The sequence below is a fragment of the Bufo bufo genome, chromosome 4, assembly GCF_905171765.1.
Source record: "Bufo bufo chromosome 4, aBufBuf1.1, whole genome shotgun sequence".
Lineage (NCBI taxonomy): Eukaryota > Metazoa > Chordata > Amphibia > Anura > Bufonidae > Bufo > Bufo bufo.
This window is the reverse complement of record NC_053392.1, coordinates 280931882-280947356: the sequence shown is the minus strand read 5'-3', so window position 1 is coordinate 280947356 and position 15475 is coordinate 280931882. Positions and strand designations below refer to the sequence as shown.

The 15475-nt window shown below is 44.0% G+C and overlaps 2 protein-coding genes across 2 annotated transcripts in view; both read left to right on the top strand.

Moving 5' to 3' along the window:
• The window catches only part of B3GAT2 (beta-1,3-glucuronyltransferase 2), a 304820-nt gene that overhangs the window by 275405 nt on the left and 13940 nt on the right, over positions 1-15475 (top strand). The gene's annotated exons all lie outside the window — the stretch shown is intronic.
• LOC120998116 (40S ribosomal protein S4) lies at positions 5778-6644 on the top strand. The gene has a single exon (XM_040428640.1). The coding sequence runs from the start codon at positions 5800-5802 to the stop codon at positions 6589-6591; it is 792 nt and encodes a 263-aa protein (XP_040284574.1). The 5' UTR covers positions 5778-5799; the 3' UTR covers positions 6592-6644.

Below are 15475 nucleotides of genomic sequence, written 5' to 3'. Positions count from 1 at the left end.
AGGGGAAAATGTATGCGATCAGCCTTATGGATGATCGCATACATGTGCAGTGGGTCTCTGCTATTTAAAATAGCAGAAACCCGGCGGCTTTGGCGCCTGCAGGACGCGCAAGCTTGCGCTATGTTTAGGGAACAGACTTCCGCCGTACATATATACGGCGTATGTCCTTAAGGGGTTAAAAATGTTTTAAGGTTCTTTATAACCGTGTTTCCTCCCATTCACAGTGAATAGACAAAATGGGACCCATTTGTTTGACTTGTTAGTAGGTAGAATTAGGCTGTGATTGTGGGTTTGTGCTCTGGTAGTTTTCAATATCTTTCATGGTTTTTAGGGGGTGCTAATCTTTCAAACAACGTTTGATATGTGATAGAGACATATTAAAAGCTTAGATCGGTGGTGAGTGCTGAGACCCTTACTGATCCCTAGAATGAGTGGAGAGAAGCACACACATGTAACGCTCTCTGTCCTCACTGCATGAACTGGGCTCCATAGAATACTAGGTCCTATCTCGATTCCGTCCCCAGCAGTGAGGAGAGAGAGAGTGCAATATGTGCGAGTTTCTCTCCCCTCATTGTGGTGATCAGTGGGGGGTCTGTGCTCTGAGATCTAATGTAAACTTTTGCTATGTCTCTATGACATATCCAAAGATTTTTTTGAAAAGTTAGTGACCTTTTAAGGCCCCCACTTTCTTCCTGTGAATTCTATAAATGTCTGAAAGGTGGGCATTCCAAACATCTTGCTTGGCTGTTTCTGTAACTCCTGTACACTTTCATGGAGAGATTGATTCACCTTTCCATTTCTGAGGCGTTATCAAAGCTGAAGGTCCTTTAGATAAGCCATAAATGTCTTAGGAAAAATACGGTAATTTGTTTTGTAAGCCTTTTTAAACGTATTTTGTCTTTTACCTTTCTTATGCAAGTATGTAATCTTGGAAATATCTATCTAAGGGAAGACATTGTGAGGCAGCTATGGTGTTCCTAAGTAATTGTTTGAATGTTGGGGGTCTCTGAACAGTACAATGTTATGGACACCAATGTGAGAACCTTTTGTAGAGAGGAAAGATGGTTCTTAGCTTCAAGATAGGAAAGATGGTTCAGTTAAAGTGGAAGTAGGGTGAAGAAAGCTAGGAGAAATTACCAGTAAACTTGATATTATACTTACTGCTTGAGACTTTTGCCAACTTTTTAGGTGTATATCTTTCCAGCAATTTCATCTATAAGACTGACAGTTAAATAACTTGAACATAATTAACTGAAAGCTGTTGGAAGAATATATACATTCTGATATCAGAACATCCTGATTATAGAGTTAAGAGGCGATACTTAAGGCTGTATTACACAGCCTAATGTGGCAGACAATTGCTGGGAGGGAAGCGTTCCCTCCTGGCAATCGCCTGCTTGCTAGCAGAGGAGACTGCTGCTATTACATGCAGCGATCTCCTCCGCAGCATGGGGAGGAGCAATGGCTATGCCATCGATTGTCCCCATGCTGTATAGGGGTTTGCTGGCAGCAAATCGTTATTAGACACCATGATCTGCTGCATGCAATCATTTTTTGCCACCTGTCAAAATACTTGGATTGCCCAATAAATCAGCATTTGCTCGTTCATTGGGCAGTCAGTGGCAGTATTACACTCCAAGATGCTCGTTAGTGATCATCTGCCAAAAAATCGTCAGTTGTAATATAGGCTTTAGGCCTCTTTCACACTGGCGTTGTGGGAAAATGTGCGGGTGCGTTGCGGGAACACCCGCGATTTTTCCGCACGAGTGCAAAACATTGTAATGCGTTTTGCACTCGCGTGAGAAAAATAACGCATGTTTGATACCCAAACCCGAACTTCTTCACAGAAGTTTGGGCTTGGGTTAGGTGTTGTGTAGATGTTATTATTTTCCCTTATAACATGGTTATAAGGGAAAATAATAGCATTCTGAATACAGAATGCTTAGTAGGTGATCAATTGAGAGTTAAAAAAAAATAAAAAAATTAACTCACCTTCTCCTCTTGTTCGCGTAGTTCCCGGTCTCTTCTTTACTTCTTTAATGATGAGCTGTGGGCTAAAGGACCTTTGGTGACGTCAGATCACATGCTCCAATCACATGGTCCATCACCGTGGTGATGGACCATGTGATTGGAGCATGTGATCTGACGTCACCACAGGTCCTAGCAGGTAGTTCATCATTAAAGAAGAGACCGGGAACTACGCGAACAAGAGGAGAAGGTGAGTTAATTTTTATTTCTTTTTTTAACCCCTCCAGCGCTATTGTACTATGCATTCTGTATTCAGAATGCTTTTATTTTCCCTTATAACCATGTTATAAGGGAAAATAATACAGTGAATAGACTGTCACCTAGCAACCATGCGTGAAAATCGCACCGCATCCGCACTTGCTTGCGGATGCTTGCGATTTTCACGCAACCCCATTCACTTCTATGGGGCCTGCGTTGCGTGAAAAACGCAGAATATAGAGCATGCTGCGATTTTCACGCAACGCACAAGTGATGCGTGAAAATCACCGCTCATGTGAACAGCCCCATAGAAATGAATGGGTTGGTATTCAGTGCGGGAGCAATGCGTTCAACTCACGCATCGCATCCGCGCGGAATACTCGCCCGTGTGAAAGGGGCCTTAGGGTTCCCATTGTCTCTACTAGAAATAGCATTGTTATCGCTTAGAAGGAAGTCCCACTCACTTTAATAAGCTAAGGAGGACAGCACCAGAGGAATATCGAAGAGGCATTTAACCAAAGGGTAACTACAGTAAAAGAGACTGTGGTTGGCAATAGGGGGCATTTTGTTTGAAGGGGCACACTCTGGCTGGGACTGTAATATAGAAGATACATATGTGCGTTTTTTTTCTTTTCTTTTTAGACTAAATATCATGACCATGTCTGTGAGAAGCTGAATTGGCATGTATTAATTAGGTTTTAAAAATGCAGCAAGGAAACTCATCTACCCTTTTTTTTATTCCCATATCATCTTATTATAAAGTTCAGGATAACTATTAAAAAGGTTTTATTGAGCATCTCATTTAAAATGAATCTTGAGAGCTACAAAAATGGCTTTTTAATGCCAACATAGAAAGGAATTTTATACTTACATTGTAGACATCAATGATGATTAAAAATAGATCAGATGAAATCCTTACAAAAATATATAAAGAGTTCTTCTGAATAATTAACAAGGTAACCAATTCCTTATATGTACTCATACTGGATTATCCTCACTTCACCTAACCAGTAGTTTAAATTTTCAACATCTTCAAGTCAAATTCCACTTGCAAAACCACCTATCTATAATCTAGTAATAATATACTGCATCTTTCTCCCACTGCTTTGCAGTTACCTCCAAGCAGGGGCAGATTGGCCAAATTTCCCGGTGGGCCGATGCCCAGGGGGCTGAATGAGCCCTCCTCATGGCTGTCCAGTGGAATTTTTTGGGGATGTATTTTGTGCTGCCGGCAGTATTTTGTGATGGACTGTGGTATTTGGCTCTGTTGGGGTGGTATAATGTGCCACAATATGGTATTGCTGGTCCCTTCTATTTGTGTTGGCCCAGTCTTCCATCAATTTGGACCCGACTACAAAATGGGGCCACTTTTAGTATTTTTCCAGGGCCACTTTAAGTTCTCAGTCCGCCCCTGCCTCCAAGATCTCGCTTCTCTGTGTTCTGAAGCCTGAACTGGTTAGAATATAAATGTGGTAGATACAATTATCCATGGTCATCAATAGTGGTCAGTATTTTCTACAGAACTTCCTGCTCTAACAAAAAACAAAGGTCTTAAAAATATTGAAACAGTATATTATTAAATTGAATAACTTCATATTATAATAAAAAGTATGTTTACAATGCATTTGGCATGTCTCACGATCCTTTAATATTTTATGTTGAAGCACATGAAGTGGCATCAACTAATCCAGTCGGAAAATAGAACTGGCCCCAGTTAGAGGTACAAGTGTGCTGTTCTTCTCCCAGTCTGCTTTGTGGCAGCCAGGCCGCATTTTCATGCAGTACTGTGCTCTTGTCATCATTTTCATGCAGTACTGTGCTCTTGTCATCATCACTGTTACTGCTTTTCCAGCTCAGACTCCTCCTCCTCCGCTCGATTGTCAACCATCGATGGGGAACATTTATTAAGGCCAGTGTTTTAGATGCCGGTCTTAATAAAGCATTGCACTGGTGGTGGATCCGCCGCAGTTGTGTAGAGACGCCGACCCTCTCTGATGCTCCTCCTTGCCTTTCGCTGCATCACAATGTCTGTTTGATTCCTGCTGGTGACCTACCAGGCTTCACATCACTATGCTAAGTGGAGACTTCCGCCTAGTAGTGATCCCGGTGACATCACAAATAGGCGGTCTATAGCGTTGACCTAGGCTGTTTTGGAGGTGGCTACTATGCAAACTAGCATAGTACCTGCCTCCAAAACAGCCTAGGGCAATGCTATAGACCAGGCATGGCCAACCTGCGGCTTTCCAGCTGTTGTAGTTTTACAACTCCCACCATGCCCTGCTGTAGGCAGTCTGGGCATGCTGGGAGTTGTAGTTTTGCAACAGCTGGAGAGCCTCAGGTTGGCCATTCCTGCTATAGACCACCAACAGTAAATAAACAGACTGGTTGCTACTGTTTTATGTGGCAGACACCTGGGGCTAATGTCTGCAATCGGCGATAATGCCAAAAGTAGACATTTATCCCCACAGACGTCATGGTCAAATGTGATCATAGCATCTGAGTGCTGTGGTCCTGAACGGCCTCCCTGCACGGTGATCAGCGTAGCTATTGGTTGTCTCTAAAAGCTCTGGTCTCTCTGAAGAAACCAAGGCTTTAAGTGCTGTATATTCTATGGAGCCCTGCAGGTGGCAGGGCTCCATAATACCAAAGCAAATCTGCAAAGTATTGCATTAGCAATTCAATGCAATGTACTGTAGAAGCAATCTAATGATGCCTTAAAGGGACACTGACAGGCCCAAAAAGCATATTTAGGTATATATATGACAGTACAGGTCTTATAAAGTGTATTAGAATCATCTAAGTATCCCCCCTGTCCACCTTATAAATACAGTAAAATGAAGTTTTATAACCTGCTTGAATCGTGTTCAATCTGCCCAAGGGGCGGCGTTTCATCTCAACTTGTGCCCAGCCAGCCTCGCCCCCAACTGCCGTTTGAAGCGCCGCCCAGCTCATCAATATTCACTTCGCTGGGCGGCGCACTAATCCGCACTAATCGTATCGCGCCTGCGCACTAATTAACCCCTTTTGAGATGTAACAGAGCAGCGCTCTGAAGCGCTGCTATGAACTGTGCCCGACGCATGCGCATAAAGCAGAGGCTGCATCGGCCTCTGAGAATCAGACTGTGCGCAGGCGCAATGCGATCCCGGCCAGTGAGGGTGCCGGGCGCATGTGCTGAAGATGAGCCGGAGGCCGATGCCCATAGGATTGTATTGGGCATGCGCCGGATCTTGTGTCGGGTCACTAGTAGCCGCCCAGCGAAGTGAATATTGATGAGCTGGGCGGCGCTTCAAACGGCAGTTGAGGCGAGGCTGGCTGGGCGCAAGTTGAGATGAAACGCCGCCACTTGGGCAGATTGAACACGATTCAAGCAGGTTATAAAACTTCATTTTACTGTATATATAAGGTGGACAGGGGGTATACTTAGATGATTCTAATACACTTTATAAGACCTGTACTGTCATATATATACCTAAATATGCTTTTTGGGCCTGTCATTGTCCCTTTAAAGGTGCCTTAAAAAAAAAAGGTAAAAAAAATAAAAAGTTAAGCTTTTTTCCATTGCCGACTCAGCCATGGCTCGTGGACCCAAGAAGCATTTGAAGCGCGTTGCAGCTCCCAAGCACTGGATGCTGGATAAGCTGACTGGTGTCTTTGCACCACGTCCATCCACTGGTCCTCACAAGCTTAGGGAGTGTTTGCCTCTCATCATCTTCCTGAGAAACAGGCTGAAGTATGCTCTGACCGGAGATGAAGTGAAGAAGATTTGTATGCAGCGCTTCATTAAGATTGATGGCAAGGTCCGCACAGACATTACATACCCTGCTGGATTCATGGATGTCATCAGCATTGACAAGACTGGTGAACACTTCCGTCTGGTATATGACACCAAAGGGAGATTTGCGGTGCACAGAATCACAGCTGAAGAGGCAAAGTACAAGCTTTGCAAGGTGAGGAAGACCTGGGTGGGTACAAAAGGAATCCCTCACTTGGTAACCCATGATGCCCGCACAATCCGTTATCCTGACCCCCTCATCAAGGTCAATGACACTGTTCAGATTGACCTGGAAACTGGCAAGATTACAGACTTTATCAAGTTTGATACTGGTAACCTCTGCATGGTAACTGGAGGTGCTAACTTGGGCCGAATAGGTGTCATCACCAACAGGGAGAGGCATCCAGGTTCCTTTGATGTTGTTCATGTCAAGGATGCTAATGGGAACAGCTTTGCCACCAGGCTGTCCAATATTTTCGTCATTGGCAAAGGTAACAAACCCTGGATTTCATTGCCACGTGGAAAGGGTATTCGTCTAACCATTGCTGAGGAGAGAGATAAAAGATTGGCAGCCAAGCAGACCAGCGGTTAAACCCAGACTGTGTGAAGCTTTAATAAATACAATCTTGTTCCAAAAAAAAAAAATAAAAAAAATAAAAATAAAAATAAAAAGTTAATAAATATCTAAAAAAATTAATAAATAAATATTTAGATCACGCCTTTTGCCTATAATTAAAATAAACAATAAGAAAAAAAAAATATAGGCATCACAATGTCCCAAAATGCCCAAACTATTAAAATATAGACAGATTTATTCCGTAAGGTGAACACCATAATGGGAGAAAAAAAATCAAAATGGCTGATTTGCCACTTTCCAAAGAACATTGTATAAAAAGTGCTGAAAAAGTACTGATAAAAAACAGCTCTGTAGATATAACTATAAAAAAAAGTTATCGGGGTCATTATATGAAAATAAATACATTCCAAAGTTTTTATTTTTTTCAGTATTAAAACACAAGAAAAACTATATAAATGTGGTAGTGTTGTAATCTTACTGACACAGAGAATGAATCGCACAGATCAGTTAAACCGGCCATAAAAGCAGAACCCGTAAAACTGTGGTGGAATTGCATTTTTTTTTTCCAATTCCACCTTATTTGGAATATTTTTTTCCACCTTCACTATACTACATTGCATGCAATATTAAACGTTGCCATTAGAAAGTACAACTTGTCCCGGAAAAAACAAGCTCTCATACAGCTATGTGAACAGAAAATAAAAAGTTAGGCTCTGGAAAGGAAGGGAGTAAAAACAAAAACAGAAAATCGGCCTGTCCTCTAAAAATGCTGTTTGTTAACACCATCCACCATGCATTTAACTATAGATATCTAGGTCAGTGTCACTCACATTATTTGCTAAGACTACTTTCACACTTGCGGCAGAGTGATCCGGCAAGCAGTTCTGTCGTTGGAACTGCCTGCAGTGTCCGGCAATCTGCATGCAACCGGACAGCATTTGTAGATGGATCTGGATGCAGATCCGTCTCACAAATGCATTGCAAGAACAGATCAGTTTCTATTCTTATTCAAATTTTTACCGGTCTGCGCATGCACAGACCGGAAGAACGGATCCGGCATTGCGGTATTTTAAATGACGGATCCGGCACTAATACGTTCCTATAGAAAAAAATGCCGGATCCAGCATTCCGGCAAGTGTTCAGTTTTTTGGGCCGGAGATAAAACCGTAGCATGCTGCGGTATTATCTCCGTCCTGAACAGTCAAAAAGACTGAACTGAAGACGGATCTCCATTCAGAATGCATTAGGATAAAACTGATCAGTTATTTTCCGGTATAGAACCCCTAGGACGGAACTCTATGCCGGAAAAGAAAAACGCTAGTGTGAAAGTACCCTAATGCTGTCATTGAGTTAAGGGAGGGGGGGGGGAGGGAGAGCAAATATTTCAAAGCAAAAAGGTCCTAGGAGACCTCACAGTATCATCTATAATTTTTTGTCTAATTGGAGCATGCCATGCAGTGCATTCAATAAGCCTTCAGACCCTTTCATTTTTATGTTGTTACCTTTATCAAGCTTTCACCCATCAATCTGCACTCCATCTATATTATAAAAATCAATGTCTGTCTGTCCATCTGTCCTCAATGGGCATCCAAACGCCTGAACTGTTGAACATCTAATTTGACACATACTGTAGGTACATTGGGTGTCTGGTAAGCTTTTTTATAAAATGTTTCAACTCTATAGGATGTACCGTTCTTGAGATATTCCCAAAAAATGCAAATATGGCACCATCACATCACCCGTAGCATACAGAAGTTCGCAGGTCCTTCACTTCTATCCTGACATATACATAGTCACATGACCCTTAATAGCCAATAGAAGCTTGCAGGTCCTTCAGTCTACAGTTTTACACCAGTTTTCTATAACAACTCAGCCATTTCCTTCACTATTATAGTTCACTGTGGGGGCCAGGTGCTGTGGAGGTCACAATTAAGGGATAGAGTGCTGTTTAAATCAGAGTTAAGGAGGTAGTGCGCTATGAAGGTCACAGTGAAGGGGGCGGGGTGCTGTGGAGGTCATAGTTAAGGGAGAGGGGTGCTATACAGGTCATAGTTAGGAATGAGCGAACCAGTGGAAGTTCGGGTTCGCTGGGTTTGGCCGACTTTCAGGTCAAAGATTGGGTTCGAGACCCGAACTTGACTCCGAACCCGGACCCTATTAAAGTCAATGGGGACCCAAACGTCACTTTATTTTCCATTATAACATGGTTATAATAGAAAATAATAGCATTCTTAAGACAGAATGATAAATAAAATGGCCATTGAGGGGTTAAAAAAAAACAAAAAAAAAAAACTCACCTCATCCACTTGATCATGCAGCCGGTATCCTCTTCTTTCTGCAGGACCTGCAAAAGGACCTGCGATGACGTCACCGCGTAGTTCTTTTGCAGGTCCTGCAGAAAGAAGAGGATACTAGCTGCACGATCAAGTGTATGAGGTGTGTTTTTTTTATTTATTATTTTTAACCCCTCAATGGCCATTTTATTTAGCATTCTGTCTTAACAATGCTATTATTTTCCATTATAACCATGTTATAATGGAAAATAACAAAATCACCCAAACACCGAACCAGAACTTCAGTGAAAAAGTACCCGAACTCACAAAGTTCGGTACGAACCCAAACTTTGCAGTTCGGGTTCGCTCAACCCTAGTTATAGTTAAGGGGTGGTGCTTGTGGAGGTAACTGTTATGGGGGACAGTTAAAAATAAAATAAACCACGTGTAACTGCTGGGATAGAGAGAGCTACTAACGATTTCCCCGTTAAAAAAAAAAAAAAAAGGAGGGGTCAAGGATTGGCCTCCTGGGCACCCTTGGAACAAATCCAATATACACAAAAACAGACCAACAGCACCATGTACTTTTTCTTGCATCCCATAATGAGAAAGTGAAAACAGAATAATGTTTGCTAAACTTAATAAAAAGGAAAACCTAACATTATGGGCATAAGCATTCAGACTCTTTGCTATGACACTTGAACTTTACTTCTGGAGGCCTCCCATTTCTCTCAATCACCTTAATTGGAATCCACCTGTGGTAAATTCAGTTGATTGGACATGTTTTGGAAAGACACAGCCCTGTCTATATAAGGTCTCGCAATTGACAAGAAACCAAAAAAACAAGAAAAACTAATTCTGTTGCACTGAATTTTCCGAAGAGCATAATGGCCTCCATAATTCAAAGCTTGAAACAACCAGGGCTATTCTTGGCTATCCCAATAAACTAAGTAATCAGGGAGAGAGTCCTTCGTAAGAGAGATGACTAAGAACCCAATGGTCACTCTGAGTGAGATCTTGAGTGCAGGTTGGAGAAATGTCCAGGAGGCCAGCCATCACTGCAACACCACCAATCTGGGCTTTATGACAGAAGGGCCATAAAGAAGCCTCTCTTTCATAAGAGACACATGGAGTTTGCAAAAAGGCTACTAAAGAAATCTTTGAGAGAAAAAAAAAAAAGACTCTTTGGTCTGATGAAACCAAAATTAAACTTTTTGGCCTCAATTCTAAACATCATGTCTGGAGGAAACAAGATACTGCTTATTCCCTGCCCAATATCATCCCTACAGTGAAGCATTATGGTGTTTTTCAGCAGCTGGGACAGGGAGACTGGTCAGAGTTGAAAGGAAAGCTGAATAAGGTACAGAGATATTCTTAATGAAAATTTGTCCTGAGTGTTCTGGTCCTCAGTCTTGGTAGAAGGTTCACCTTCCAAAAAGAACACAGTCAAGATAACACCAGGAGTAGCTTAGGGACAAACTTTCCATCCTGACAAAGCTTGAAAGGATCAGCAGAGAAGAATGGCAGAAAATCCCCAAATCCAGGTGTGCAAACCTCATGGCTTCATGTAATTGTTTCCAGCATTGCTTCAACTAAGTCCTGAGTAAAGGTCTGAACACTTATGTCAATGCAATATTTTAGTTTTTCCTTTTCAAGGAATTAGCAATGATTTCAAAAATTCTGGTTACACTTTGTCATTATGGGGTATTGAGAGCAGAATGATAGAACAAAATGTAATATTGTATTTTAGCACAAGGCTGCAGCAAGAAATGTGTAAAAAGTGAAAGGGTCTGAAGACTTTTCAAATATACTGTATTTGATTTCTCTAGAATTGATAGTTTTTTTCAAGATGTTTGCTCATCCCTACTACAGAAACATCTTAAAGATGATCAAGAGAATTTACAGAGCTTAATATCAAGTATCATAGCAAAGAGTCTGAATACTTATGTCCAAGCATTGGATTCAGCCAGTTCCCTCCAGTTCTCTAGATCCGGTTGTTAAAATTACAACTGGATCAGAGAACCGTGTTACCAGCTGAGTCCCGATCTGGTGCTCTGGCGGCGGCAGGGCAGCTGGAGATGTTCACTTCCATTGCTTCGCGCACCGCTGATAGTTTAGCTCCTTAGTTTGGTGGTATGTGTGTGTAGTGCATTTATGTATTTGTACCATGTATATGGTGTATTTATGTGTATGTGTGTTGCATATATATGGTGTATGTATATGTAAACATGTGTTGTGATGCCACTTATTTGATTTTCTCATTATGGGGTATTGAGTGTAGATTGATGGGGAAAAAAATAGATTTTTTTTATTTTAGCACAAGGCCACAACATAAAATGTAACAAAACTGAAGGCTTTCTGAATGCATTTTATGCATAGAAACAGGACAATTATTATTTTTTTTGCCTGGATTGTAAGGACTAGAGATGAGCGAATTTCTCAAAAATTCGATTCAGCCGGGTCGCCTAATTTTCCGAAAATATTTGATCCAAATTTAATTGTGGCGAATCGCCTTAAAAAGCTGCTATTTCCTGGCTGCAGAGAGCCTGTATAGTGGTTTAGAACACTGTGCCTTGCAGTAACACGCATAGGGAGTCTGCTGTGGTAGCGAACCAATACTGTGAGTCAGTATGACACGCAGATAACAGGCGTCGCTCTCAGAATCACTGCACACCTCACTTATTTGGACAATTATGGGGCCAAAACTGACTAAATAACTCAAGTGTGAACTCAGCCTTAGAGGTCAATGTTCGCGTCAAGAAGAAGTGCACTCCTTTTACACTGTCAGCTGATTCCACATAGATGTCTACAGAACCTGTTCTATTAAACGATTAGTAGAGCCCCCCTGACACAGTGGTGAGTGTGTCAGCAGTAAGTTTGTGTTGATGTCACTAATTATTTTGCCCTTCCTCTGATCCGTTAGAACAATAACCCCAAAAAATCGGATCCTGTCTGTTGAGCATCCGCCTTCACTCGGTAAGCATTTGGTCAATAATCCATCAGTATTGCTAAAGCCCCCCCAAAAAAACAAGAGTGGATCCAGAACGGAGATGATACGTGAATAGAATGTTTGCATGTCTTCTGTGTTTTGTACCCACTCAGTACCCACTCCCACCCAGTGGCAGCAGCATGAGGAGACCACAGAGTTGCACAATGACATAGTGTGGAGGTGGCAGCAGCATGAGGAGGCCACAGAGTGGCCCAGGGACACAGTTGTGAGTTGGCAGCAGGATAAGGAGGCCATAGAGTGGCAAGGTTATATAGTATGGAGGTGGCAGCAGCAGCATGAGGAGACCACTGAGTGGCAAGGTGACAGTGAGCAGGTGGCAGCAGCAGCATGAGGAGGCCACAGAGTGGCACAATGACAAAGTGTGGAGGTGGCAGCAGCATGAGGAGACCACAGTGGCCCAGAGACAGAGTTGTGAGTTGGCAGAAGCATGAGGAGGCCACAGAGTGTCAGGGTAACAGTAGGGAGCAGGCCCGTCGTTAACAGACAGGCAAAACAAGCAATTGCTTGGGGCCCGAGCTGGCCCGGGGCCAAACAGAGCCAGTGCTTGTTTTGCTTCCTTTAAGGCTGCAGCCGCCTGACCGCTCTATAGAGAGCCTCAGGCGGCTGCAGCACTCCTGGTTACCTCCCGAGTTCCTCCTCTGCTGACTGCTGCTCTGTAGCGTGGCCGAGCTCTCCTCCTCTACCTCCTGGCTGTCACTCAGTCCGGCCGGGTACCGCGCGGTACAGGAACAGGAGATTCAGTTTCCTGTTCCCGGCCGGACTGCCAGGAAGTGTACACTGAGTGCTCACTTCCTTTTAGTCCGGCTGCGGCCGGGAACAGGAAACTGAATCTCCTGACCTGTACCACGCGGTTCCCGGCCGCACTGAGTGACAGCCAGGACTGGAGGTAGAGAGCGAGGAGCTCGGCCACGCTACAGGGTCCAGGGAAGGAGCCGGAGGACTGAATTAACTTAGGAACTTATCTAAGGTAGGGTAGGGAGTAAAAAAAAAAAAAAAAACAGGGAGGGGGAGAGTAAGTAGGACATTTGTTGAAAATGTTCAAATCTCATGCACATTAAATGCAACAGCAGTATTTGCACTGTAAACCTCCTTTTTTATTTATATAAAGTGTGGGTGAACTTAAACTGTATGGCTATACTGTGGTTCCTGTAGGCTTTGCATGCGTAAGGTGGGGAGGGCGTGGAGGGGGGGGCCTCCATGTCTATTTTGCTTGGGGCCCCCAAATTCCTTTAAACGGCCCTGGTAGGGAGGAAGAATCAGCATGAGGAGGCCACAGTGTGTCAAGGTAACAGTGTGGAGGTAAAAGCAGCATTAGGAGGTCACAGAGTGGCACAACGACATAGTTGTGAGTTGACAGCAGCATAAGGCCACAGAGTGGCAAGGTGACAGTGTGGAGGTAGCAGCATGAGGAGACCACAGAGTGGCAAGGTGACATAGTGTGGAGGCGGCAGCATCAGCAGCATGAGGAGGCCACAGAGTGGCATAATGACATAGTGTGGAGGTGGCAATAGCAGCATGAGGAGACCTGAGTGGTGAGGTGGTAGCAGCATCAGGAGACAACAGAGAGACCCAGTGACAGAGTGGGGAGGTGGGTGGCAATCAAGATGAATCAGGCATGGATCAGCCAGGAATTCCACCCACCAATGCCTGATGCATCAGATTAGATCATCCATGCTGCCTCACCCAAACCTTGACAAAAGATCGGTTTCTTCTGGCTACCTGCCTCTGCTATTATTCTGATGATGCCACCCATTTGATGTCAAGTGCTCCTTCCTACACCCACCATCGTCAGCGGTGGTCAGACAAAGGTCAGTCTCTCCACATTTTGGGTGGACAGGCGAGTTCTCCTTGGGGTAAATATGCCCCCCGCCGCACTAAACACCCGCTCTGATACCACACTACTGGCCAGGCAGGACAGCTTTTCCAGGGCAAACTCAGCCAGTTGCTGCCACAAATCCAGTTTGGCTGCCAAGTAGTCCAGCAGATCTTTAATGTGGGGTGGCAGGGTGCTGTCCAAGTATGCCACCACCTGCTGATTCAGGTTCTGCTCCAGGTCTAGCTGCTGCTGGTGAATAGTTTCTTCACTAGGCTGATGAAGAAAGCTGCTCTGCTTATCAGCGACTCTAGACTCAAGCTGCTGCTGATGGAGCTGGTACTGCTCCTACCCCCCCATCCCACCACAGCAGTGGAAAGAGAGCGCAGAGGACCCCCCCAGTCAGACCTGCAGGAGGATGGACGATGGTGCAGATAGGCAACGGCCAACTGACTATGTCAACTGTCTCTATGGTAGTTCAGTTTGTCCTCCCTCTTAGCGGGTGTAAAAAAAAAAGGCCCCAATTTTGGACTGGTAGCAAGGGTCCAACAAGGTGGAGAGCCAGAAGTCATCCCTCTGCCGAATGGTGACAATTTGGCTGTCACTACAAAAGCAAGTGAGCATGCAGCGGTCAGTTTGCGCAAGTGACTCGGAAGGACTCCCGCCTCCATCTCCACTGCATTCTGCCACAGTGTGCCTGGGTTATCTGCCTCGTCTTCCTCATCTACCTCTCGATCCTGCTCCTCCTCTCCTGTCACCTGTGTAGAAAAAACAGCCATTTCGCTACACATTGCTTGTACACCAATGTACTCCTCCTCATCCAGTTCAGCCCCCACAGAGCTCATGTGGCTGTGAGATGTAGACACCACGTTTCCAGTCCCCTGAACAGGCAAATTTATCAGCATCTGTTCCAGGATATGAAGCAGTGGAAGGACGTTGTTCATCTCGTAGTCCTGGCGACTAACAAATAACGTGGCATTCTCAAAGGGCCTGAGCAAATGGCACGCATGAGCTGCCAGTGGCTAACATCTAAGTTACACAGTGGAGTACTCCTGTCCATTTGGATCATCAAGAAATCATTTAGAGCCTTTCTCTGTTCGTATAGTCGGTCCAACATTTGGAAGGTGGAATTCCAACAGGTGGAAACGTCGCATATCAGCCTATGTTGGGGGATGCCGTTCTGCCGCTCAAGGAGGGTGTGCTTGGCGGTGTACGAGTGGCTGAAGTGCATGCAAAGTTTCCTGGCCATTTTTAGGATGTCTTGCAGATGGGTGGAAGACTTCAGGAACCGGTCGACAACTACAGGGTGGGCCAGTTATATGGATACACCTTAATAAAATGGGAATGGTTGGGGATATTAACTTCCTGTTTGTGGCACATTAGTATATGTGAGAGAGGAAACTTTTCAAGATGGGTGGTGACCATGGCGGCCATTATGAAGTCTGCCATTTTGAATCCAACTTTTGTTTTTTCAATAGGAAGATGGTCATTTGACACATCAAACTTATTGGGAATTTCACAAGAAAAACAATGGTGTGCTTGGTTTTAATGTAACTTTATTCTTTCATGAGTTATTTACAAGTTTCTGACCACTTACAAAATGTGTTCAATGTGCTGCTCATTGTGTTGGCTGGTCAATGCAACCCTTTTCTCCCACTCTTCACACACTGATAGCAACACCGCAGGAGAAATGCTAGCACAGGCTTCCAGTATCCGTAGTTTCAGGTGCTGCACATCTCGTATCATCTGAAGGCAATCGTCTATGCTGTGAAGATACGAGATGTGCAGCACCTGAAACTACGG

Excerpts from the sequence above, each read along its gene's own strand:
- LOC120998116 (XM_040428640.1), top strand. The coding sequence starts at position 5,800 with ATGGCTCGTGGACCCAAGAAGCATTTGAAGCGCGTTGCAGCTCCCAAG.